The 26,931-nt window shown below is 49.1% G+C and overlaps 1 protein-coding gene across 5 annotated transcripts in view; it reads left to right on the plus strand.

Annotated features, from left to right (window-relative positions):
* Positions 1–24,918, plus strand: part of lrrc3b (leucine rich repeat containing 3B) — a 131,391-nt gene extending 106,473 nt beyond the window's left edge. For 3 of the 5 annotated variants that reach the window (XM_072509334.1, XM_072509335.1, XM_072509336.1), the window contains exon 2: positions 23,949–24,918. In XM_072509334.1, the coding sequence (XP_072365435.1) occupies positions 24,109–24,888 (780 nt within the window). In that variant the 5' untranslated portion in view covers positions 23,949–24,108 and the 3' untranslated portion in view covers positions 24,889–24,918. The remainder of the gene's footprint in view (positions 1–23,948) is intronic. The other 2 variants (XM_072509337.1, XM_072509338.1) reach the window with 1 other exon arrangement.
* The last annotated feature ends 2,013 nt before the right edge of the window (positions 24,919–26,931 follow it).

Below are 26,931 nucleotides of genomic sequence, written 5' to 3' on the forward strand. Positions count from 1 at the left end.
AGTTTCCTGAGGAAGTATAGGCACTGTTGTTCTTTCTTGGTGGCAGCATCGACATGGGTGGACCAGGACAGATTTTTGGTAATGTCCACCCCTAGGAATTTGAAGCTGTTAACCATCTCCACCTCGGCTCCGTTGATGCTGACAGGGGTGTGTACAGTGCTTTGCTTCCTGAAGTCAATGACCAGCTCTTCAGTTTTGCTGGAATTGAGGGATAGATTGTTGTTGCTGCACCACTCCACTAGGTTCTCTATCTCCCTTCTGTATTCTGACTCGTCGTTATTCGAGATCCGACCCACTATGGTTTTGTCATCAGCAAACTTGTAGATGGAGTTGGAACCAAATTCTGCCTCGCAGTCGTATAACAGGAGACCAGTTGCAAAGTTAGGAGCCAAGTCCTAGGCTTTGGAGCTTTGATATGAGCTTGGCTGGAATTATGGTGTTGAAGGCAGAGCTGAAGTCAATAAATAGGAGTCTGCTGTAGGAGTCCACGTTGTCAAGATGCTCTAGGGATGAGTGCAGGGCCAGGGAGATGGTGTCTGCTGTGGACTGGTTGCGGCGGTATGCGAATTGCAGTGGATCTAGGTGTCCTGGGAGTATGGGATTGATGCACTTCATGACCAACCTCATGAAGCACCTCATTATGACTGATGTCAGGGCCACTGGTCGGTAGTCATTGAGACACGTTGTCTGATTCTTCTTTGGTACCGGTATGATGGTGGTCTTCTTGAAGCAGGTGGGGACCTCGGAGCGGAGTAGGGACAGGTTTAAGATTTCTACGAACACATCTGCCAGCTGGTCCGCGCAGGCTCTGAGTGCACGACCAGGGATCCTGTCCGGACCCGTCGCCTTCCGAGGGTTCACTTTCAGGAAGGCTGATCTGACTTCGGAAGCTGTGATGGTGGGTATGGGTGTGTTTTGGGCTGCTGGGACACTCGACAGCAGATCGTTGGTTTCCTGCTCGAACCGAGCATAGAATGCATTGAGTTCATCGGGGACGGGTGCGCTGCTGCTGGAGATACTGGCTTCAGCGTGCGTCTTTTGGTCCGCCCCTTGTGGGTGGGATTCTGATTCCGACGCCTCGCGGGACTTGGGTGAAACCCACAATTCACCCATACCCACCATCACAGCTTCCGAAGTCAGATTTGACTTCCTGAAAGTGAACCCTCGGAAGGCGATGGGCCCGGACGGGATCCCTGGTCGTGCACTCAGAGCCTGCGCGGACCAGCTGGCAGAGGTATTCGCAGACATCTTTAACCTGTCCCTACTCCACGCCGAGGTCCCCAACTGCTTCAAGAAGACCACCATCATACTGGTACCAAAGAAGAACCAGGCACGTGCCTCAATGACTACCGTCCAGTGGCCCTGACTTCAGTCGTAATGAAGTGCTTTGAGAGGTTGATCATGAAGCGCATCACCTCCATACTCCCAGAACGCCTTGATCCACTGCAATTCGCATACCGCTGCAACCGGTCCACATCAGACGCCATTTTCCTGGCCCTACACTCATCCCCAGAGCATCTCAAAAACAAGGACTCCTACATCAGACTCCTATTTATTGACTACAGCTCCGCCTTCAACACCATAATCCCAGCCAAGCTCATATCAAAGCTCCAAAACCTCGGACTTGGCTCCCCACTCTGCAACTGGATCCTCGATTTTCTGACCAACAGACCACAATCAGTAAGAATGAACAACAACACCTCCTCCACAATAGTCCTCAACACCGGGGCCCCCGCAAGGCTGCGTACTTAGCCCCCTACTCTACTCCCTGTACACACACGACTGCGTGGCAAAACTTGGTTCCAACTCCATCTACAGGTTTGCTGACGATACGACCATAGTGGGCCGGATCTCAAATAACGACGAGTCAGAATACAGGTGGGAGATAGAGAACCTAGTGGAGTGGTGTAGCGACAACAATCTCTCCCTCAATGCCAGCAAATCTAAAGAGCTGGTCATTGACTTCAGGAAGCAAAGTACTGTACACACCCCTGTCAGTATCAAGGGGGCCGAGGTGGAAATGGTTAGCAGTTTCAAATTCCTAAGGGTGCACATCTCCAAAAATCTGTCCTGGTCCACCCACGTCGATGCTACCACCAAGAAAGCACAACAGCGTCTATACTTCCTCAGGAAACTAAGGAAATTCGGCATGTCCACATCAACCCTTACCAACTTTTACAGATGCACCACAGAAAGCATCCTATTGGGCTGCATCACAGCCTGGTATGGCAACTGCTCGGCCCAGGACTGCAAGAAACTTCAGAGAGTCGTGAACACCGCCCAGTCCATCACACAAACCTGCCTCCCATCCATTGACTCCATCTACACCTCTCGCTGCCTGGGGAAAGCGGGCAGCATAATCAAAGATCCCTCCCACCCGGCTTACTCACTCTTCCAACTTCTTCCATCGGGCAGGAGATACAGAAGTCTGAGAACACGCTCGAACAGACTCAAAAACAGCTTCTTCCCCACTGTCACCAGACTCCTAAATGACCCTCTTATGGACTGACCTCATTAACACTACACCCTGTATGCTTCATCCAATGCCAGTGCTTATGTAGTTACATTGTATATGTTGTGTTGCCCTATTATGTATTTTCTTTTATTCCCTTTTCTTCCCATGTACTTAATGATCTGTTGAGCTGCTCGCAGAAAAATACTTTTCACTGTACCTCGACACGTGACAATAAACAAATCCAATCCACTCCAACAAGGCATGAAGACTTCCGTGAAGCCTGCGAGAGGGTTCTCCCGGCATTCACGTTCAAGTGAGAACGCAACACATACGGTGGATCGCACCCAATATAAGTATTTTACAATACTGCAGAGATATTCGTAGTTAAGATTAAAATTGACCTGATAGGAATGTCTAAGTAACAGATATTTGAATTGTTTTATCATTTGATAGATGTATGATAGATATAACTAAGATAACATTGTGTCACATTCTGTTTGTGATGGAAGACCGTAGGTTTTATCAAAGATTAGCACCAATTTGCAACATTTAAAAATGAACTTCAATACCATTAAGATAATTTTTTAGAAAACAGTTGAAAAAATTGAATAGAAAAAAAATGCATAACCCAAAATACTGCAAAAAAAGAGATGGATTTTCACCAAGGACTGGCAAAATACAAGACTCAGAAAACCATGGTAACAGTCGTAGGGGCTGGTGTCCAAGCGTGTTATGACTGTTACCAGGGGCGGCTAAAAATGAAAGTGAATTCCTGTCCTATTTTTTTCCCTTCTGGTCATCCTGTGGATAGCATTTCCATTCAGATGATTGCGGTGGAACACGATTAAAGTTTCATTCGCTGCACATATTTTCTATGGTATCCCGAACGTCACAAACATTTTGGTGATGAATGTTTTGTGTTCAAGCTGACGTTTCAGTTTGGAGGTATTTTAAGAGATGTTGATACTGATTTTTAGAAACTCTGAGATAAAGAAAGCTTCTTGAAAGAGGAAACATAATGATTCCCACCCAATATCCAAAAAATGTTCATTTAACGTGATAAATGTATGTGAAGGTGAGTTTGATTGTACAATTCATATTGTGCGCAGGATCTGCGGCTGAACAGCAGCGCGGCACGGCGCAGGACCGGTAGAGGCTCGCCACGCCTCATGAGATCTGTGATCCTGCCCATTATGGGCATCGGGATCACTTTCTGGCAAATCTGTATATTCGTGTGAGTCTCACTCTAAAATGCATCCCCAAGATCTAACCAAGGCATTGGGGTCTCACTCTCTCACCTTGATTTGATTTGTTTTTTGATTTGATTTGATTTATTGTCACATGTACAGAGGTACAGTGAAAAGTATTTTTCTGCGGCCAAGGGAACATACACAGTACGTACATAGTAGACAAAAAAGAATAATCAACAGAGAACATTGACAAATGGTACATCGACAAGCAGTGATTGGTTACAGTGCGGATCAAGGGCCAAACAAAGCAAATACATGAGCAAGAACAGCATAGGGCATCGTGAATAGTGTTCTTACAGGGAACAGATCCGAGGGAGAGTCATTGAGGAGTCTAGTAGCTGTGGGGAAGAAGATGTTCCTATGTCTGGATGTGCGAGTCTTCAGACTTCTGTACCTTCTGCTGATGGAAAAGTCTGGAAGAAGGCAAAGCTTGGGTGGGAAGGGTCTCTGATAATGCTGTCTGCCTTCCTGAGGTGTATACAGAATCAATGTGAGGGTGGCAAGCTTGTGTGATGTGCTGGGCTGAGTTCACCACACTGTGCAGTTTCTTGCAATCTTGGGCCGAACAGTTGCCAAACCAAACTGTGATGCAGCCGGGTAGGAAGCTCTCTGTGACACATCTGTAGAAGTTTGTGAGAGTCAATGCAGACATGCCAAATTTCTTCAGCTTCCGTAGAAGGTAGAGACATTGTTGGGCTTTCTTGACTGTTGCACCAAGGTGAGTGGACCAGGACAGACTGTTGGTGATGGTGACCCCCAGGAACTTAAAGGAGATCTCGGGCAAACACCATTTAGTGCTGGTCTCCACAAAGGGTTATGGTCTGGGTGCAGTAAAGTGGGATTAGAAAGGGAACCTGGGTGCCCTAAGGCTGGCATGGACAATATCGGCCAAATGGCCTCCTTCTGTGCTGTGACTTCTCTATGATTTCTATGAAATGGGTACTAGATGGAATGGCACTTGTGGGGGCTCCCAGGCATTTGGAGGCCCCCAGTTGCATGTCCTCTGAGCAGGGTGGTACCCTGGCACTGCTGCTGCCTGAGCACCATGGCAGTGCCACTTGGGTGCCAGCCTGGCACTGCCAAGGTGCCCAGATTGCACTTTCAGATGGCAGGGGCACTGCCAGCATGCCAGATTGGCACTGCCAAGTTACCAAGCTGGCATATTTTGCATGGTGGTGATCGGGTTGGGGGTGTCATGTTGGGGGGGGGTCCCTGGGGCACCCTTACAGTGAGGTGTGGCTTGGGGGGTTCGTGATCGTGCAGGGGGCTCGTGATCGGAACACCATTTAAAAATGGCGTCCCAATCTCTCGCTGCACTGAGGAGTTCCGGCGAGCGAAGCTCCACAGTGCAGGAAACGGGCCTAAGTGGGGACTCATCAGCGAGTTCCCCGCTGAGGCCTACCATCTACCCAGATGGGTGTTAGAAAGCGGGGTGTTTCTCGGCACTCCGACTCTGTACCAATTCTGGTAGATCGTGCCCTACCTAGCCAAAGAGCATTCTATCAACATAGTGGGCTTTTAGAAGAATTGATTACATGTATTCTTATAAGGTTATTGGAAGACAAAACAGCAAGGGTTTAATGGAGGTTTGGAGGCAACGTCATTTAATTGGGTATCGGGGTGATAGTTGGGGACCCCACCACATTCCTATCTCTGCTCCAATTATGCCCATGGACTACCCACCCTACTACCAATTGAGGATCTTAAGTGGACAATTAATGCCCACTTAATGGCCTCATCCCATTGCCACTGGTATTCACCCAACACCAGGTGAGGGACTTGCCATGCAGTAACCCTGAAAAGCAAACCCTACCAGGGTTGCTTGCGGACTTCCAAGGGGGGTGGTCCTTTGTTCAAATGCACTCAGTGCCTATTAGAGGGACATGATATTGGAAAGGGTGAGGCCCGTTGAGAGATTTGCACCCCTCCCCACCCTATGATCTCCCTCATGCCATGACTCACCTGTGGGTCTGGTCCCTTCTCAGTGACTCTGGGTCCAGGTGAATGCAGTACCAACTGCAGCCACTACCAGGAGCTTGTTGAGCATTGAAGAGCCGCCAGCCTCTGATTGGCCAGAAACTTCCAGAGGGTTCTGGGGCCCCAGGATCATTGATCCCAGGAAAGGCCTGCTGCTTCCCAGTTAAGTGTCTGATTGGCATTAAATGAGGTGGGCCATTAGCCTACAGATGGGGCCCCCATCACCAACATTTATTCTGTCAAAAGTAATGAATGTTAGAGATCACAGGGGAGGTGGTGTTGCAACATGGTTTTGTACATTTGCCATCGAAAAAGTTTCCTGTTTTGCTATTTCCTGTTATTATGAGATGGTTGAAGAATTAAATAAAGTTCTTGCCTGTTTGTTTTGACAGGAGGTGGGGTCAGATTGGGCCCGGCCGGGGGTGGGGGGGGGGGGTGGGGAGGGGGGGTGTCATCGTGTCAGTCCAGACCTCGGGGGATGGGTGTCACACCTGTGGACGGTTGAGTCAGGTCAGGCCTCGGCAACAGAGGTGTCTGTCCTATGGGGGCGGAGGGGGCTGAGTCTGGCTTGGCCTGGGGTGGGGCAGGGGGTGAAACAGCAGATGTTAGAAAAGGGTGTGTGAAACTGCAGGGGTCAGGTCACCCTCATGCATGCTGTTGGGGCAGTGCCCCGGTATTCCTGTGGTGGGTAAAGGATGCCCCTCCTTGTCGGGAGGGAGGGGGGGGGAGGGGGGTACCAGATTAGCGTTGTGTGGATGGGGGGAGCGGGACCTCAGGATTGGGCCATCTGATCAAATTGGCAACCCAATACCAGGGTTCCAACAGATTCTACCAGTTTGCATGGTTAAGGAGAGAGATTGGCCCCTGGCCCCCGCTCCCAACACCAGCAGAGACCAGTCCCAATTCTCCACTGGTGGGAGCACTTAGTTTCCAGAACAGAGAATCCAGGACCACATCTCCATATCAAAATGTGCATTTAGCTTCAGAATGCTTTCCATTTTCACATTCATAAGCCTACCACTCATTGTTTGATAATCCAACTCCTTTTTTAATATCTTGCACATCTGAACTGTTTTTGTGGCTCTCTGTATTTTATTGTACCCCAGGTCCATTTTACTTTCCTCTCTGCTTTCTCAACTTTCCCTCCCTCTTTAAGAACAGAGGTGAACTTAAATTACCAACATACAACATCCTTTAATGGTCACTGCTCCATACACTCCGGATTGTGCAGCCTCTGATATGGTTGCATTTAATTTGAATGACTAGTCCTGTTTCACTCGGGCTAGACTTGTTCAATTCCATTTTTTTATACCATTTCTCAAAAGAGTGATCTTTGCCAGAAGTCATTGGAGACAGAGTGCATGATTCTCCGGCCTCGTTACGCTCTTGCTCAAGCTAAATGAGGGCGGTGAACAGCGGAAGGGGCCAAAAACGAGAACCGCGCCAAGCGCCTAACAGTTTGCGATGCAACCGGTCTGCTCCCATAGGCGAATTGGGGATCTCGCCGTAGCATGGCGAGAAACCAATTATCACCGCTTAAGCCCATTTCCATACAATTAATGGGAGCCACCCCATATCCAATGGCCTCCTGTTGTTCAGCGGCCTCCCCAGCAAGTGGTCACTCTGGCACATATTTTGAAAAACATGAACATGCCAGAAGGGCTTCTGTGGGGAGCCGAGGAGGGAAGTAGCCATCTTTGCTCACAGGAAAAGAGCCCGAGGCCGCAGAGCTTGCCACCCCAGTGCTCGACGGGGGGTGGGGAACCCTCGGCTGGGGGACCCTCCGCGTGGGTGGGCCGACATGGGAGGGTGGGGGGTGCACTGTGGGGGGAAACCGGGGGGGCAACCCCTCGGGGCACACCTTGCCAATCCCTGGATCTTGTATACCCATTCTGGGGGCAACCCTTGTCCCTGCCCATCTGCCCCACCGACCACCCATAACCCCCTTCGATTGCAGAGGCCTCTGGCTATGCGACTGAAGACTATTGCGAATAAGGAATTGCCAATCGTGGTTAAGTGAGCACTTCACACAACCCAAGTGGATTCCTGTGGGTGGGCGGGCCATGTAGCATGTGGTAGCTATTGCCTTGCATCCCAATCACACCTTGATGCCTGGACACTGTGCTTGAACACTGCGGGGGGCAACACCACACACACACAAGCCAACATCCAAACACCCAGAGTATGGGACACAGCTCCGGGGACAGGCACATGACCGGAGGGTGGGTGGGTGCCACGGGGAAGGGGAGATGCCTGGAGAGCTGGACCAAGGGTTCGGAGATCAGCCCGCATTGCGGAAGAATGTGACAGAGGCATCATACAGGTTGTGCACCAAGGTGTTTATTGTATTTGACAATTCCGCACCCTCCCGATGGTGTTGCCCCCTACACCACCCCCAGCCCCCTCATCTCCTGCCTACCCCCGCCAAACCCCCTCATCCGGTGCCCTCAGTGATCCTCGATGTGCTTGGCCCTCAAAGCTCTATCACCACGTCCAGGTGTGTCCCCAGGATGCACATCAGAGGTGGAGGCAGCCAGCTGCTTATCTCTTCCCGTGACTTTCAATGCCCCCGCCGGGGTCCTCTGGGGGCTGTGAGGCTGGAGGACTCCGACTCTCTTGTAGACAGCTCATACACAGCCGTGCCGCCCTGTCCTGTGAGCTGGCTGCGAAACGCGGTCTCATCAGAGGGGTGGAACTCAGGGGAGATGGTGGCCATCATTGCCACCCCATGGGACGGGTCCGGGTAGTCACCCAGCACCATCTTGTTGCCGATTCTTTTTCTACTTGGTCTTTTCTGTAGCTCTGTTCCAATTAGGGCAATCAGTGTATTTGCCTTTCTTTCTATGCTATCTATGTCCGAATGCTTAGAGTTGCCAGGTATCGAATGATACCACCACAAGTTTCAACCGGCTATCGATCAAAGAGCCAAACACCAGTTAGTTAGTTCAAGGTCAAGGGTACTTTATTTACACACAATTAGTCATGCAACATAAACACTACTAGTTAACTACACCTATCAACTAAGACAACCTGTACTTAACTTCAGGCACCCGGTTTAGGTCAGAAAACAGTGGCCGCTGTTCAGTTCTGGATCTCTCGAGTTCGAAGGAGTAACTGCGGCTCAGCTGGGCTCATCCGTCTGGCAGCGAGCGTGGAACTTGGAATCGTTTCTGGAGTTGCTACGATTGGTGACTTTTTATTTTTTTTTATTTAAAAAAAAAATTTTAGAGTACCCAATTCATTTTTTTTTCCAATTAAGGGGCAATTTAGCTTGGCCAATCCACCGAGCCTGCACATCTTTTGGGTTGTGGGGGCGAAACCCACGCAAACACGGGGAGAATGTGCAAACTCCACACGGACAATGACCCAGAGCCGGGATTGAACCTGGGATCTCGGCGCAGTGAGGCAACATGGCTTACCCACTGCACCACTGTGCTGCCCCTACGATTGGTGATGACCGTGACCGGGGTAACAAGGCAAAAGAGAGCGAACATATGGCGAACTCTTCTTATACTCAGGGGGTTTTCGCACTCTTTTAAGCGGTCCTTCGATTTGGGCCTTACTAATTGGGTGATCCCTAATCACTCTGTTTGATTCCTTAGCCAATAAGTGGGCGGGATGTGGATGGCTGGGCGTGTCCCAAGCGGTCACTGATCCCGTTGTTTGCGTTTCCCTTGAACAGGGAGTGCCGCTGAAATGTCTGGGACTGTCCCGGTTGGCTGAATACCAGTCCTTTGTTTTGGGGAAGATGGGCCATCAAATGCTAATCGGCCTGATTAACACGCTAATGGGACCGAGTTTCGATACCGTCGGGAAGTTTGCTGACAAATACGCATTTCAGGGTCTGAGCCTGCCTGATTCTTGGCTTGTCCATTTTACCTGCCAGTCTTTGCAAGTTCCTCTGCACCTAGTTGGAAGTGGCCATCCCAGATGGCTACACTCCGTCCTCTTGATCCTCAACACGAAGCGTGAAGGATCACAATACTGGGTCTTCTGTGTTCTCTTGGGATGCCGGGTACCCTTAACCAAGGACAGGTTCTACTCTACTCTGTCCTCTGGGTCCAAAAACATTTACCTAATTTCCCTAAACAACACATGTCTAAAAATTTCTAGGGGGCCATTTAACATTCCGAAAAAGGGGAACCTCTAACTGTCTCTAACTAGACTACACTCATGCTGCTATTTAACAATCAAAGAACTTATCTTACAATACAAAAAATATCTGATAGCAGCATCATATTTCTTCCTATCACTGACATTCATACACAGAAAATAAACTTTATTAACAAAACAACAACCGCAGAATTTATTAAAGAGAGAGGTTCAGAAAGAGTGTGGGGTTTGCTGGAGTCCGAGGAAAGGGGCTCTAAATGTGTATACTGGGGGGCGGGAGGTTCTCCTTCTCCATTTCCGCAATCTGATGGTCTGAATGACATTGTACAATATGGCTATTACTAGGAAGGCTTCCACTGTGTAGGACAGTGAATACCACTTGACGAGGTTCTCACACCATGTGGGGGTATCGGTGGCTGGGTGTATGCGGTGTAGTGTCCGGGCTGGGGGAGTTGTGTTGGGTGGTCGTGTTCGGGGCCTATGTGGTGAGGGGGGGTAGAGGTAGGTAACGCGCGCAACTGGGCTGTTCCAGCGACAATCATGATGCCGATCATCAGGGTCGTCTTCATCTTATTCGGCATTCCTTCGCCATCAAGTATCTTCGTATCTCCCTGGGAGAACAAGCATAGTATCTGTTATAATCATGTTGTTTAACATTTTGTATGTCCGTCTGTGTCTCCTTAACGTCAATTTTCCCATTATCATCGTCACCATATATGACTCCCTCATTTGTTTTTTTTTTAAACAACCATTTGCGGAGACAAGACATCCCAAAAAATTCAGTGTCACAGCGCGAGCACTCTTGCAGCCTGTGGTCGATGAGATGAGTGGGCAGACAATTTCTCCGTCCTCTGCAAACTTGTTTTTCCAACCAAGTGTTTCTTACATGTAAATAGTATGTGGGGGAATAGCAACCGAAGGGTTGCCGGGAAGGGCAAAAGTAGTGGCAAAGAGCATTCTTTAAACCACAGGACTAGAAAAGAACAGAAAAAGAGTTTCAAAAACAAGCATCTGAATGGGGTGGTGCGTATGATCCGCAGCAGGGCAAGAATGGGTGAGATCGCTGGGTAGGGCGGTGATCAGTCCCTTTGCTCCACTACCCGAGCTTGGCTGACCAGATGTATAGGGGGTCCCCAGGCAGGCCGGGGAAAAAGTGCCGTTACTCCACTGCCTGAGTGACTTTTCACGAGCGGTAAGAATTTGTAACTATATGGGCTCCAGACAAACTTGTTTCACTAACTGCCATGTGGCATCAGACGAGTAATTTTGGCTGCATCAAGAATTTTGGTGTGAGGTCGAAAGAATAAACTGTATCAAGAAATTCAATGAGATCGACACAAATAGTCGCGCGAAGAACAAACATTCAACATTTACAAATAACAAATTAAAGAAAGAAAAGTGGGCAGTCTCCATCAGGGTACAGGACACCGTAAATCTCCATCGGTTCCTGACTCTCATCATCTCGACACCTCAAGATTCCATTTCAAAAAGATTTCCAAAGGGGTTACCATGGTGGGAGTCAGACTCGGAGTTGTCACCATCTCCCGGGTGCCAAACTCTTTCCTGGAGTTTGCGTGCTAACGCGGCATGTGCCGATGTGGGGTCCATTTCGTCATTTCTCGTCAAGCGACAGGAATTGTCGCAGTGCCAGTGCTTCATGGTCCGTAGGGAGGTTGCAAGGGGGATGTCGCTATCGTCGGATGGCAGGTCTGGTTCCGGTGTGGGCAAATAAATCGTTTCAAAGAGGCTGAGCGTATCGTGGTCGGGGTCTCTGGGCCTGTAGTGACTGGGGCCTGTTTGTGGGATCTCTGTTTGGGTCTCTCAGGGGCTTCAGTAGTGCTGTCGCTGTTGTTAGCAGCCGAATCAAGCATCAGGGTGAAATTTGATTCTGGGGGCGTGGTCAAGGTCGTGTCTGTGATCGTGCTGCTGCTGCTGTGGAAGGGGAAGCTTGGGTTGTCAGTGGGCGGGTTCTCATTGTCTGCCATCGCCAATGAGAGGTGGTGTGAGTGACTGCACTGCGTTCCATAAACCTTAAGCTGATTTACATGGAACCATCCTGATTTTCTGTTTGGAAACGTGATTTTATAATTTGTTTAACAGGGTCCTGCAAATTTAGGGGTGAGGAATGAGCTGGGGTTGTATGAGGTGATCATTACTTGCTGTCCGACTGTATACTCTGTCGGGTGTACTGTTTTATCAAAGCAGGCCTTACTCTGCTTTCGTTTAGCGCCTAGTCGAACAGCGGCAGCGAGCTGTGCTGCTTTAATATTCTCTACCATGTGCTGGACTGCTTTCTCATGGGTCAGGGCGGTGACTGCGGGGCTGGCCAAATCAAGTCCGAATAAGTATTCGGTACCCTTCATGGATCGTCCGGTCATGAGGGTATGGGGGGTATATCCTTATGAGCTCGACACTGTGTTCCTAATAAACATCAATGCGAATGGGAGCACTGTGTCCCATGTTGTATTGTGCTGCTGCATCATTTTCCTAAGCGTGGCTTTAACGTCCGATTGATGCGCTCCAGAATGCCGCTGGACTGCGGGTGATAGGCAATGTGGAACTTTTGTTTAATTCCAAATATCGTCATTACATTTTTCATGACCCTTCCCGTAAAGTGGGAACCTTGGTCCGACTCAGTACTACGGGGGAGTCCCCATCTCGTAAAAATCTGTTCTGTTAAGATCTTTGCGGTGGCCTTGGCTGTGTTTTTTCTCAATGGGAACGCTTCGACCCATTTCGTAAATGTGTCTATCACCACTAACACATACTTGTATCCATTTCTGCAGGGGGGGGGAGGGGACCAATATAATCCAATTGAAGGTTTGTCCACGGGCCATTTTCAGGGCGGGTGTGTCGTAGCTGGGCTTTTTTCGCATACCTATCAGGGTTATTTTGAGCGCGAATTAAACAGTTTTTGACGTAATGGGACACGTCGGTTTTCAAGTCGGGCCACCAGCAAAGGGGTCTGAGGTGGGCAAGGGTGGATTCAATCCCTTGGTGTCCATGTCCGTCATGGAACTGACAAATTATCTCATTCCTGTCCTGGGTGGGGACTACATAAATTCCATCTTTTAAAACGATTCCCTCATGGACATCAAAGAATTTCTAAATTTTTAATAGGGAGCTGGGAAGTTTCCTTTTAAAATGTCTATTAACACTTCGTCTTCTTTCTGTGCCTGGGCTTGGTCTTGGATGTTGGTCTGTGAGACCTGAACTGCGTGTACTGGGGCACTCTCGGGGGGTTGCCAAAAGTGGCCATGTCGTGAGCCTGCCTTCGCTGGCGCGTCAGCTTTCACATAACCGGGTGGGGAGGAACGATGGTGGCTTTTTACTTTGACGTGCCGTATTTTCTGCCTTTAGCTGTCTGAAGGATATGTTTGAGCAGTGGGGCTGAGGGTAGAGGTTTTCCGTCCACGGAAATAAATCCTCTCGATTCCCACAAGGGTAGGAATTCCGTTAGGCTGTTGCAGACGTACAAACTGTCCAAATATATGTCTGCAGGGGTCGGGAACGAATCGGGGTGCTGGACAATGTAAGCAATGGCTGCTAATTCGGCTGCCTGCGAACCTAAGTGTCCAGGCAATTTTAAAGCTAGCTCTTCTAAAGCGCGTCCCTGCGTGTCCTCTACATAAATGCCACAGCCTGTTATCCTTTTTCCCTCAAGGACTGTGGAGGAGCCATCTACATTAATTCTCAGTGCTTTGTCTGTGGGCTGGGGTCCGATACCTGTCTTTCTTGGTACCGACTTGGGAACAAAGGGGCCTATGCTGTGCGTTGGGGTTATGATCTCGCACTCATGTGAGGTTCCTGCGTAATGCAAATTATCGGCCAGAAATGTGTGCGTTTCTGTCCGTTTTACAGTGATGTCGCGTCCCTGTAGGAATTGGTTCCATCGCTCTGCTCAAATTTGGCTTACTGTGCCGTCCTTTAGTCTGCCGTCCAATAAAAGTTGCGTCGGGGTGTGCTCGGTCAAAATGGTTACTGGGTTGAGCCCGGTTATGTACGAGAAGTACTGTACCGCCCAGAAAACCGCTAACAGGTGCCTCTCCCAGGCTTAAAATCCTTGTTCGACCGGATCTAAGACTCGTGAGGCATAGGCTACAGGTCCTAGACGATCATGCCTTTCCTGCAGGAGAACGGCCGAAAGGGTTCGGTCAGTGGTCGCCACCTCTATCGCGTATGGGGAGTGTAAGAGTTCTAATAATTCAGAAAGAAGCGAGATGTGCTCTTCCTTGGTGTCAGTCTGTAGGAGCAAGTCGTCCACATACTGAACAAGGCATTCAGGGCAGGGAAATTTAGATAATCCGTTTGCCAATTGTCTGTGAAAAATGGAGGGGGAGTTGTGGAAGTCTTGTGGAAGGCACGTCCACGTGTACTGCTGCCCCTGGAAGATAAACTCAAATTTATACTGGCATGCTTTGTCCAGTGGTATGGACCAAAAGCCATTACTGATATCTAACACGTAAAAAATTTCGACTGGAGTCCCTGTCTTAACATGGTCTCGGGACCTGTGGCAATGGTGGGGGCTGCTAGGGGAGTTACTTTGTTCAATTCTCTGTAGTCGATGGTCAGTCGCCATGATCCATCGGGTTTTCTTACTGACCAAATCAGGGCAGTATTTGTCGATGCAACGGGTCGAATCACGCCTTGATTCAATAAACTTTGAATTACCTTGGTTATCTCTCCCTCGGCTTGCTGGGGGATGCCGTACTGTTTCTGAGGCTTCAGAATGGGACCTGTAATGTTTACTACACCTGGGATTTTGCCACAGTCATGCTTGTGCTGGGCAAATACTGTCTTATGTCTTTTCAAGACCTCTCTAACTGCTTTGTCTGTGGTAATGGTTTGTGGATCAAAGCAGTTCTCTCCTACTGAGCTGATTCTATGGGCATAATCTCCTACTGTGAGCGTGGCAGGGGCTCGCACTGCTCTAGCCATTTTCCATATGCATCGGTTGACTGGGTCGAATGAAAGGTTGTGTGCGCTCATGAAATTGATGCCTATGATGTGTTCTGCTGCCTGGGGCAAGTCTACTAAAACAACCAAATGTTTTGTCCTAATATTACCAAGCTGTATGTCCACAGGGGCTGTGATGTGTTCTTGCTGGAGGTGACCTGTAAAGCCACTAAGGGTAATGGTATCCGTAGTGGGCCATATCTCTTTCTGGAACATGATGGAGGAGTTTAACGTGGACCCTCCTATGTCCCAAAGGAACTCTACGGGGTGTCCCCGGACTGTGCCTGCAACTACCGGTCTTCCGGACTTATCCCAAAGGGTATCACAGACCCACGTTGGGGAGCCCGAACACCGTCAATCAGTGCCACCCGTGGCCTAATCTTCTGGTCGGGCACTAACGCTGTGAATGGGTCGGGTATTGTTTCTGGGCGTTTGAATGGTGATTCCTTTGCTGCTTCGGGGGGGGGCTTGACATTCTCGAGTGTAATGTCCTTTCTGTCCGCAATTATAGCATTCTTGTGTCTTGGGGTGTTGCGCTGTACCTCTGCCTTCATTTACCCATACGGGGTCTTGGTGTGCCCTTACTGGATTCATTGTGGCATCTACTCTCTCATGCTCTGTCTTTTTCTGAACTGACTGTTCCCAAGCTCTGGACAATTGTTTCAGAACTCACACTTCATTGTGTGCTGGCTTTGAGGGGTCATAACTGGCGCATGCCTTCTGTCCTGCCTCTGTTGCATGGGGCACTAACGTACGGGTCCATTTGGCCGTATTGTCTGCCGATAAATGGGCGTGGGCTAACTCACCAAATACCGCAGTAAAATAGACCCAAAGGCGTCCAGCAACTACTGTTGGATGCTCTCCCTTTTTCTGCCTGCACCGGTTGCGTCCGTCTACCGGATCTCCTCTGTTATGTCCTATGGCGTCTAAAATGGCCGTTTTCATTTCATGGTGGCTACATCCTCCTACATTTTGTGGGTCGGGAAGGGCTGAACTAACTGAGGGGTCCAAGCACATAACTATGAGCTTGACCTGCTCTGGCTCGTCTAAACCATACATGAGGGTTTGTTGTTTCACTAACTCAAAAAAGTGATGTGGGTCCGATGTGGGGTGGAAAGTATCTATCTTTTCGCGGGCATCTCGTAACTGGGTGATCGATAATGGGGTGGTGTACACAAAATCGGGTTGACCTTCCGTGGTAACCCTGCGCTGCGTGGTAATGGGGTTCATTGGATTGGGTGCTGCCTGTGGAGTCGGTGGTGGGGGTGCTTTTCTTTTCGGGGCCTGGGGAGCTCTATTTTGATTCTCGGTCTCGCTTACGTACCGTTAGGCCGTTTCACCGAGTTCCTGCCAATCAGGGCCGTCTTCCTGGTCTAGTTGTGGGCCAAAGGTGTCCCTAAACCCATTTTGAACTGATAGCAGGGATTGCAACCTTGCAATTTGCTGCCTGCATTTGGCATGGTCTACCGAGCTCTGTCTCTGTTCCGTGGTGGAACTGTGGAGTGCTCGGAGGGCTGCTTTTAAATCATCGCATTGTTTCTTTAACTTCTGTACCTGATTCTCTGTCTCTTCTCTTACCAGTAGAGCACGTGGAGTATCCTGGTAGATCTCATCATATTGGATTTGGAAGCTGCTGAGGTGGGCGAGACAGGATTGATGTGCCGCTTGACATCATCCATTTCCTTGTCCTTCGTTGCTAACTGCTCCCAGAGCTGTACATTTAATTTCTCGCTTTCACTTAAATCTCCCTGTCTACTTTTCTCCTTCTCCTCTAGCTGCTTGCGGAGTATCCTGATGACCTCCTCTGTGCCTCGCAATTGTGCCAGACAGGAGACGATTGCCATCGGCTTACGAACCTTAGTCACACTCTTCTTATGGATCTCGGTCAGGCTGTCCCACCAAGTCTGTCCTCTGCTGCCAGGACCTGCCTCTTCATTCGCACAAAACTCAGACCATAGGGGCCATCCTTTCCCCTTTAGGTACTTCCTGATCTCTTCTTCCCATACGGGACACTGTTCTGATCTATTGGTCGCTGCGACCTTGGGCTCTTGTGGATGCAGAAGGCGTTCCATTGCCTTCATCGCCATCCCTACAAATACTTCTGTCTCTTACTGGAAATTTGGAACAAGGGAGAATAAAGCGGTGGTGCAAACACGGGTACGGTTCAAGCTATTTTCCGGTTTACGCAACTCCCGAAAGTTTCACGCAACAAAAACTATTGAGTTTACCTTATATCCCTTTGTTAGTACGCATGCAAATTACACACTTCCGAATTCTGGAGGTTTGATCGATACTGGTTTCGCTTGTGGTTTCTTTTATTTTGCCAATTTGGATTCTAATTCAAATGCTTTTCTGGGTTGTCTCGGAGTGACACAGTCACTTCTGGGTCGAGTCCCGTCTGATGTCGCCAATAACTGTTGCCGATTCTTTTTCTATTTCGTCTTTTCTGTGGCTCTGTTCCAATTAGGGCAATCAGTGAATTTGCCTTTCTTTCTATGCTATCTATGTCCGAATGCTTAGAGTCGCCAGGTATCGAATGATACCACCACAAGTTTCAACCGGCTATCGATCAAAGAGCCAAACACCAGTTAGTTAGTTCAAGGTCAAGAGTACTTTATTTACACACAATTAGTCATGCAACATAAACACTACTAGTTAACTACACCTATCGACTAAGACAACCTGTTCTTAACTTCGGGCACCCGGCTTAGGTCAGAAAACAATGGTCGCTGTTCAATTATGGATCTCTTGGGTTCGAAGGAGTAACTGCTGCTCAGCTGGGCTCATCCATCTGGTAGCGGGCATTGAACTTGGACTTGCTTCTGGTGTTGCTATGATTGGCGATGACCGTGACCGGGGTACCAAGGCCAAAAGAGAGCGAACATATGGCAAACTCTTCTTCTTATACTCAGGGTTTTTTTCGCACTCTTTTGGGCTGTCCTTCGATTTGGGCCTTACTAATTGGGTGATCCCTGATCACTCTGTTCGATTCCTTAGCCAATAAGTGGGCGGGGATCTGGATGGCTGGGCGTGTCCCAAGCAGTCACTGAACCCGTTGTTTGCGTTTCCCTTGAACAGGGAATGGCGCCGAAATGTCTGGGACTGTCCCGGTTGTTTGAGTACCAGTCCTTTGTTTGGGGAAGATGGGCCATCAAATGCTAATCGGCCTGATTAACATGCTAATGGGATGGAGTTTCGATACCGTCTGGACATTTGCTGACAAATATGCATTTCAGGCTCTGAGCCTGCCTGCTTCTTGGCTTGTCCATTTTACCCACCAGTCTTTGCGAGTTCCTCTGCACCTAGTTGGAAGTGGCCATCCCAGATGGCTACAATCTCTTCCCACTCAGTGCCCATAGGGCCCTGCGGTTCACCTTGGGATGGAGGGGCAGCTGGTTCAAGCCGCGATTGCCCCTGCATCATCTGGCTCTGCCAGCCCTGGTTATTCCCCATGGTCTGCACCATCATGTCGACACCCTCGGCAATGTCCACCTGTGACTGGGACATGCTCCGCAGCGCCTCGACCATGCCCATCTGAGAGCATGACATGTCCCACAGAACCTCATCAAGGTCGGCCCGGTACCGGGTGACATCCCCCAGCGAGTCGGACATTCTGCCGAGATCCTCAGCCATGGCCATTACCAACTGTGTGATGACTTGGACACCTTCACTAATGGTGCCAACGTCTTCACTGCGTTCGCCACCCTAGCAGTGTTGGCCTCAGTGCCACACATTGCCGGCGACATCACCTGCACATATTACATCTGGGACTCCTCCAAGCGGCTATGGACCTGCTAGAGTGTCCCTCACATCTCCCTTTGAATGTCCTGGGTGCTCCCAAACGTCTTCATCAGCTCCGAGTAATCCTGTTCCATAGGCTCAGCATCAGGCTGGGACCCAGCTGGGTCCTGGGATCCAGCAGCCCTCCGACTGCTGTCTCGCCTGGGGGTTCCTGCCTCCCCTGATGTACATCATCAGCTGTGTGGTGCTCATCAGATTGTGCCCCAGAGGCCTGATCACTAACGTTTCCCACCGAGGTGTGTATATCTGCGCTGGTGAAGGGTGGGGATGATAGATGTGCTGCGACTATCATGATGGCATCCTCGGAGCTCTCCTCTGAGGGGGGTCTCATGGGAGGATACCACCCAGGATGGGCCAGTGCCGTCGGCTGGGCGACCAGAGGGAGAATGGACATCTGGTGAGTGGGATGGATGGGTCAGTCAGTAAGGGAATAACAACTCACGTTTGACAGGTCCTTGTAACATAATAATCTTTATTATCACAAGTAGGCTTACATTAACAGTGCAATGAAGTTATTGGGAAAAGCCCCTAGTCGCCATATTCCAGCGCATGTTCGGGTACACAGAGGGAGAATTCAGAATGTCCAATTCACCTAACAGCGCGTCAGTCGGGACTTGTGGGAGGAAACCGGAGCACCCGGAGGAAACCCACGCAAACGCGGGGAGAACGCGCAGACTCTGCACAGACAGTGACTCAAGCCAAGAATCGAAGCTGGGACCCTGGCGCTGTTGAGCCATGGTGCTAACCACTATGCTACCGTGCTGCCTTCGGTGGAGCCCGGTGGTTCCTCACCTCTGAGGCGTCCGCCAGCCTCCGCATTGGTGACTGCTCTGCCCTCGGCCACACCAGTCACCTCCAGGGCACGCTGCTCGAAGGAGTGTGGATACTTATGTCCAGTACGCCACTGCCAGTCTGGACCCTCTCCTGGCGAATGTGGGAGAGTTTTTCCTGAGGAGCCACAGAGAGGGAATCATCAGCCACACGCATGGTACACAGTGGTGGAAGGTGGGTGTGTGGAGGGGTGGGGGCGTCAAGGAGGGATTGGGGGGTTGAAGGGGCAAGTGATGGAGGAAGAGTTGGGGGATTGATGCTCCCATGGGGGCGGGGCTATGGGGGATTGATGCTCCCATGGGGGCGGGGCTATGGTGTCTAATCACTCGTGCTGCCCGGTTTAGGTCATTGACTTTCTTCCTGCACTGAAGGCCAGTTCTCCTGGTCACACATCTCGTCCCAGGCAGCACTGGCTGCCCTATAGCTAACCTTCCAGGAGCCTCGGGGACCGTGTCTACCAGCCTCCCAGGTCAGCTTCCTCGAATCTTTGGGTCTGGTCTCCTCGGCGCCATTGTTGCGAGCTGGCTGGGGTTGGCTGAACAAGTGCAACTTAAGTGTTGCTCAACTCTTTTAGCAGGGGGGGGGGGGGGGCTGGCGAGCGCGGTGCCGGTGAATCAGCTGGCGAGCCTTCATTATCGGCGAGAAGCCTGTGAAGTCTCGTTAAGTGGACCAATTAACTTTGAATAGTGTTTCTGCTTGCTATCCCACTTAGAAATCTTTCGAGAGAATCGCGCCCTGAAAACCCATTTTGTTAATATCCAATAATGTGCATTTCGTCACACCTTTTTAGCACTACAATATTTCTCAACATGCTTTATAGGCGGAAAACATCAGCAAGTAAGGTTTAGAAGAACAAAGGGAGGCAAGCAAAGGAATGGCTGAAGGTTAAGATTTGAGGAGGCTTTCAAGGTTGGTGGCATATGGAGAAAAACAGAAGAGTTTAGAAAGAAAATTTCAGCTGCAGGGTGTGCACTGAATGGTAAAAAAGAGGTGGGGAGTTGGATGGACAATAAACTAGAGTCAGTAGCAGACTCCGCAGGCTGGGAGAGAGGACTCCAAGAGCTTGCAGAGAAAGATAAAGTTGGGCCATTGGAAACCTTGTAACAAAGGATCTTTGATGGGCAATTCCCCCCCAAAAAGGTCTGAAAATCTGAATTATGTCATAGGCTTTGTAAGGTTCCGACTTACTTACTGGAAATGTTAGGCAGATTAAATGTCGTCTAACATCTGGGTAACTACTGAATTGAACCCCCAATCGCTCACACTGACTCCCCAAATCCCCCCTTGACCCTCCCAACCCAACTCCCTGATTCAACATGACTAGCCCTCAGCTCACGATTCTCCCACCAATCCTCCATCTCCCCGCTTGACTTCCTGACTTTCTGCTAACCAGACCTGACTCAAACTCATCAACCATCCCACCTATCACCTGATCCAGCTGCCACCCTATATCCTTACACATCCGTTATCCATTTACCTCACTTACCCTATCCTCTTACTCATCTCGCACCTCTAACCCACTTCCTCACTCACCCTACTCCCTTACCCATGCTACCCCTTTACCCACTTGCTTCACCCATTCTCGCTCCTTATCCACCCTATCCTTAACCACTCCCCTTACCCAGCCTACCCCTTACCCACTTATCTCACCCACTCCTTCCTTACCCACCCACCTCACCTACCCGAGAACCTTACCCACTTACCTTATCCTTAATCCACACCCTTACACGCATACCTTTTATTAGTCACTTTTCAAAGAAGATTTGGGTCATTTAAACTCTTTACTTACCAGAATATGACAGCTAGTGCAGTAAAAAGAGAGCATGGTTTCTGAATGGAGTCTCTCTGCTGCACCCTCCCTTGCAAATATAAAAACGATAAAGAAGATTTTAAAATAATGTTTTAATAAAATGGAGCATTTGGAGAAAACAAAACAGATGGAGCCTGAAAATACATAGCAAAACTGGCAAGAATCCTGATGTAGCAACACTTCTGATGAAAATTAAGTCCAGTCAGAGTTTTTCACAGCAGAGTTGTTTTTCTCATTTACAGCAGTAAATATATCACAAAATTGCAATTGTAACAAGCATATGCAGAATGCATTGAATAGGAGACAAGGAATTGATGTTTCCGAGGTGTAACATGACAATATGGCTTTCGCTATGTTTCAGCAGAAGACAGGAACAATGACTAAGTTCATTAAATCTACATTTATTTGTAGTCTCAATTTCTCTGCTCCTCTCACCCACTCTAATATGTCGCCATCTGACCTTGCTGCACTCCTCTCTCTCAGGTCCAACCCTGACTTTGTCATCAAACCCGCCAACAAGGGTGGGGCAGTTGTTCTCTGGCATACTGACCTCTACCTTACAGAGGCTGAACGGCAACTCTCAGACATGACCCCACCACCGAGCATCAAGCCATTGTTTCCAGGACTGTCACTGACCTTATCTCCTCGGGAGATCTTCCCTCCACAGTTTCCAAGCTCATACAGTCCCAGCCCCGGACAGCCCACAATCCACAAACAGGACTGTCAGGCCCATCATGTCACCACCGAACCCATTTCCTCCTATCTTGACTCCATGCTCTCTCCTCTTGTCCAGTCTCTTCCCATCTACATCCGTGATTCCTCTGATGCCCTATATAACATCAACAACTTCCAGTTCCCCGGCCCTAACCAACTCCTCTTTACCATGGATGTCTAATCCCTCTAAACCTCCATTCCCCACCAGAATAGTCTGAGGGCTCTCCGCTTCTTCCTCAGAGGCCTGAGCATCCTCATCCACGTCTGGCTGAACTTGTCCTCTCCCTCAACAATTTCTCCTTTAACATGTCTAACTTCCTCCAAACCAAAGACGTGGCTATGAGTACCTGCATGGGTCTCAGTTTTGCCTGTCTCTTTATGAGGTATGTGGAACATTCCTTGTTCCAGTCCTAATTTGGTCCCATCCCACAACTCTTTTATCGGTACGTCAACAACTGTTGCGGTGCTGCTTATGTTTCTGTCTGGATCTGAAAAGCTTTATTAATTTTGTCTTCAATTTCCACCACTCCATCACCTTCACATGGTTCATCTTCGACACTTCCCCTCTCTTCCTTAACCATTCTCTTTCAATTTCTGGAGATAGGCTGTCCACTAATATCCATTACAAAACACTGACTCCCACAGCTACCTTGGCTACAGCACGTCACACCCCAATTCCTGTAAGGACTCCATCCCATTCTCCCAGTTCCTTTGCCTCCGTCGCATCTGTTCCAAAGATGCCACTTTCCAAAACGATGCTGCTGACATGTCTTCATTCTCCCTTAATCGTAGATTCCCACCCGTGGAGATCGACAGGGCCCTCCACTGTGTCCGACCCATATCCTGCATCTCCGCTCTCACCCCTTCCCCTCCCTCCCAGAACCTAGATAGGGTTCCCCTTGTCCTCACTTTTCACGCCAACAGTCTCTGCATTCAAAGAATCATCCACCGCCAGCTCTGCGAACTCCAACATTATGCCACCACCAAACACATCTTTCCCTCATTCCCATTGACAGCATTTCACAGGGAGCATTCCCTCTGGAATACCCTGGTCCACTTCTCCATCATCCCCAACACGTCACCCTCTTCCCACAATACCATCCCATCCAATCGCGGAAGGTATAACACCTGCCCCTTTACCTCCTCCCAGCTCACCATCCAAGGCCACAAACACTCTTGTCAAGTGAGGCAGTGCTTCACCTACACCTCCTTCAATCTGGTCCATTGCATTCACTCCTCCCGGTGTGGTTCATTCTACATTGGAGAGACTAAACAGAGATTGGGTAACCGCTTTTCAGAACACTTTCGGTCCGTCCATAAGCAGGACCCAGACCTTCCTGTCGCTTGCCATTTCAACTCACCGTCCTGCTCTCACGACCATATGTCCGTCCTTGGCCTGCTGCAGTGTTCCAGTGAAGCCCAGCGCAAACTGGAAGAACAACACCTCATCTTCAGATGAGACATGTTATAGCTTTCTGGACTTAACATTGAGTTCAACAACTTCAGACTGTGAACTCTCTCCTCCACCTTCACCCTATTTTTATTCCTATCAATTTATTTTCATTTCTTCCATCGATCTGTTCTTCCCTCACCATTGTCCCCCCCCCCCCCCCAACCCACCTGCTCCCTGTTCTTAGTTATCCTTTGACACACCACTCACTTTTGTTCTACCATTAATTCCGATCTCTTAATGTGCCATGATCAGCACCTTCTTAGCCTTAATCACCCCCATTTACATTCCCCTTATTGCTCTGTCAACAACTTTGTCAATCTCCACCTATCGCTGGCTCTCTTTCCAGCCCCACTGCTCCACCCCCCCCCCCCCCCCCGCCCCCACTACAGTATAAATCTGCCTATTGCCAGTTCTACCCAGCTTTGACAAAGTGTCATCCAGACTCAAAACATGAGCTCCCTTCTCTCTCCACAGATGCTGTCAGACCTGCTGAGATTGTCCACTATTTTCTGTTTTTGATTCATTTGTATTGAATAGTCTGCAAACTTCCTGAAATTTGTGTATAAAATATGTATATTTCTCTTCCAGGTATAATACTTCTGAACATCATTAACATCATCAAGACAACATGTGCAACCTTACCATGGTGTCTAAATTGCTCACTGAAGAGAATTGTTTTTATTATTGCAGACTCTACATTCATTGTTGGATGAAGTAATTGGCCATGTGATTATGCAGACACCCCAGCATGAAGCTGATGGACCTATTCCTAGCTCGCCCCCTCTCTATGTATTTTCTGCTGCAGAGTTTTGTGCTCCTGATACTGTGCTTTCACTCAGCCAGCATGTGCCCCAAAGGCTGTCTGTGTTCTCACATCAGTAGCTTAAATGTAAGCTGCAGTAATGCGAATCTTAAAGAGATTCCGAAAGACCTTCCTCCTGAAACTGCTTTACTTTACTTAGATTCAAATCAAATAAGGTCTGTTCCTAATGAGATCTTCAAGGACCTGCACCAGCTCAAAGTGCTTAATTTGTCCAAAAATGTTATTGAGTCCATAGAAGAACAGGCCTTCAAAGGGGTGGCTGATACCTTGCAGACACTTGATCTTTCGAACAACAAGATTAAAAGCGTACATAAAGACACATTCAGCAAACTCAAAGGCAGGGCTCAGTTTTCTGACAACCCATGGCACTGTGACTGCACCCTCCAGCAGGTGCTGCATGGCATGCCCTCTAACCATGAGATGGCCAGCAACATCATCTGTGAGACTGCAGCTTTGAAGGAACATACTGGGAAATCTTTTATCAGCGCTGCCAATGAAGCTGACCTCTGTAACCTGTCTAAAAAAACAACCGATGTGGCCATGCTGGTAACTATGTTTGGTTGGTTCACCATGGTGATCTCTTACGTGGTCTATTACGTACGTCAGAACCAAGAAGATGCAAGAAGGCATCTTGAATATTTAAAATCACTTCCGAGCAAGCAGAAGAAGCCAGAAGAATCGGATGACATTAGTACTGTACTGTAATTTGTTCAATTAAAGAAAAAGGTTTTGAAATGGAGTTTAAGTGTATATTTAATTCATCGCCATTTTGCAGCAAAGTGGCTCGATAATCTAACTGCAATGAAGTAGAAGGTAGTGGAGCTCAACTGCTTCAAGGTGGTCGTAAATCCACGGTGTGTGTGAAAAAAAAGATTGAGAGGTTCTTTTAGCATCGTTACAGTGGTGTTAATTAGAACAATGAAAATCAAGAGTCAGATCCTAAGTATAAAGCAATTGAGGATTTTGTAAGCTTCAGGTATTCATATGGTGTTCCTCTGCCTGGTATTTTAAAACTGTACAAATTAACACCTCCATTAAAATAACAAACAAAGGAATGACATACAAACATGGTAACCATCCAGCTGTCAATGTCGCTGACAGTCATTTATAGATTCTAATCAGTTCATGGTGGATTAGTATGATTTCACTTTTTGAAAACTTTGATTATCAAATCATTGTCCTGCATGTATTTTAAAATGGCCCTGTAGACCCGAGGATAATCACAGGGCGGCATTCTACCAAAAAATGATTAAGGGTGCGATTTAACTGGAAAAAAACAGTCCATTTTGGACATGTTTAGCAGGGTGTTTCTCGTCACCTGCAGCACCAAGAACGATTGCGCTGTCAAACGGAACTCTTTTTTTCTGGTCTTAGCGAATAAGGCCCCGTCAATGCCGTACTTACATTCATTTCCTGTACTGATGAGCTCAACTCGTCAGTACAGGAAGTGATTGGGGCGCCATTTTTAAATGTCACCCTGATCTCTCAACACCCCACCATGGCCTCTGGACCCCCCCCCCCCCCCCCAACATCCCAACGTACTTGTTTGGGGGTCCTCGAGTCCCCTCACCCCACTTCAGAAGGGAAGGGCAACCCGGGCCCGATCCACAGCATGGGCAGCCTGAAAACCAGGCACCTTGGCACAGGGTGGCACTGTCAGGATGCCCAGTGGCACTGCCAAGGTGCCAGATTGGCAGCAGAAGTCTCAGGGTACCACCCTACCCAGATCAGACCACCTGGATGCCTCCAATGGCCTGGGAGACCCCCCAGATGCCATTATCCCTGGTCCATGTTTGTGTGGATCAGTGCTAAATGGCGCCATGGCGAGGTTGGTCCTGGGCTTGGATGACTCCGGTGCAGGCATATTTAAGTGAGGCATATTTAAGTGAGGGCAAGATCCAGATCGCCAGATCTCATTAGATCTCGCAAGGATTCCCTAGCATCGCAAATCTCCCAACAGGCCTCTTGTGAGATTTAAATGTCTTGTCGCGTTCCTACGGTCACGCCCTAAGTGTCATTTCGGGTGAGAAAATCTGTGCGAATCGCACCAGCTGTTCTGGCACGATTTGCATTGTGATCGTCCCACACTTAGCCTTTTGTTTGGAGGGGGGCACGATTTGCACTAGCACTGAGAGTGGCAGGGCCTAAACACGCCGGTAAACTCAAGTTCACTGAGATTGGGGTGCCCTTTTGAAAGGGCATCGCAATCTCAAAGTTACAATTTAGGATCTCCCCCAACCAACAATCCCCCTACCCCCGCCACTGCTAAGGACCACTGGCATCAGGGCCCTCCCAATGAGTATCCCTTCAGATGCCTCCCATCTCGCTGGCATCAGGCACCCCCCCACCACACCCCTTGCAATCGGCAGTAAAAGTGGCTCCCCCAGATGAGCAACACCCCGCTACAGGGTCGACAAAGGCTGCCCCCTTCGTGCACCCGTTATGACCCGCCCTTCAAGACCCATGTTCAGAATCCACCGCCCTCCCCGCCCCCTTTCAGGTCTCATCCCCTTTCAGGTCCCGCCATCTTGGCAGTGCCAACCTGCCATGTCCCAAACCACCCGGGGCTCCAATGTGCTCAGTACCCCAGCGTTATCATCACATCTGGTCTCCGGTGGTGGAGACCAGTTGTGATTTTTGCCTGCCTCATACTGTGCCGGCCGGGGGAAGAACTCAGGAGCAAGAAGAATCCAGCTCAAAACCAACCCCGCATAGTTAAATTTTGAATTAAATATGCTAATATGGTTA

The sequence above is a fragment of the Scyliorhinus torazame genome, chromosome 6, assembly GCF_047496885.1.
Source record: "Scyliorhinus torazame isolate Kashiwa2021f chromosome 6, sScyTor2.1, whole genome shotgun sequence".
Classification (NCBI taxonomy): domain Eukaryota; kingdom Metazoa; phylum Chordata; class Chondrichthyes; order Carcharhiniformes; family Scyliorhinidae; genus Scyliorhinus; species Scyliorhinus torazame.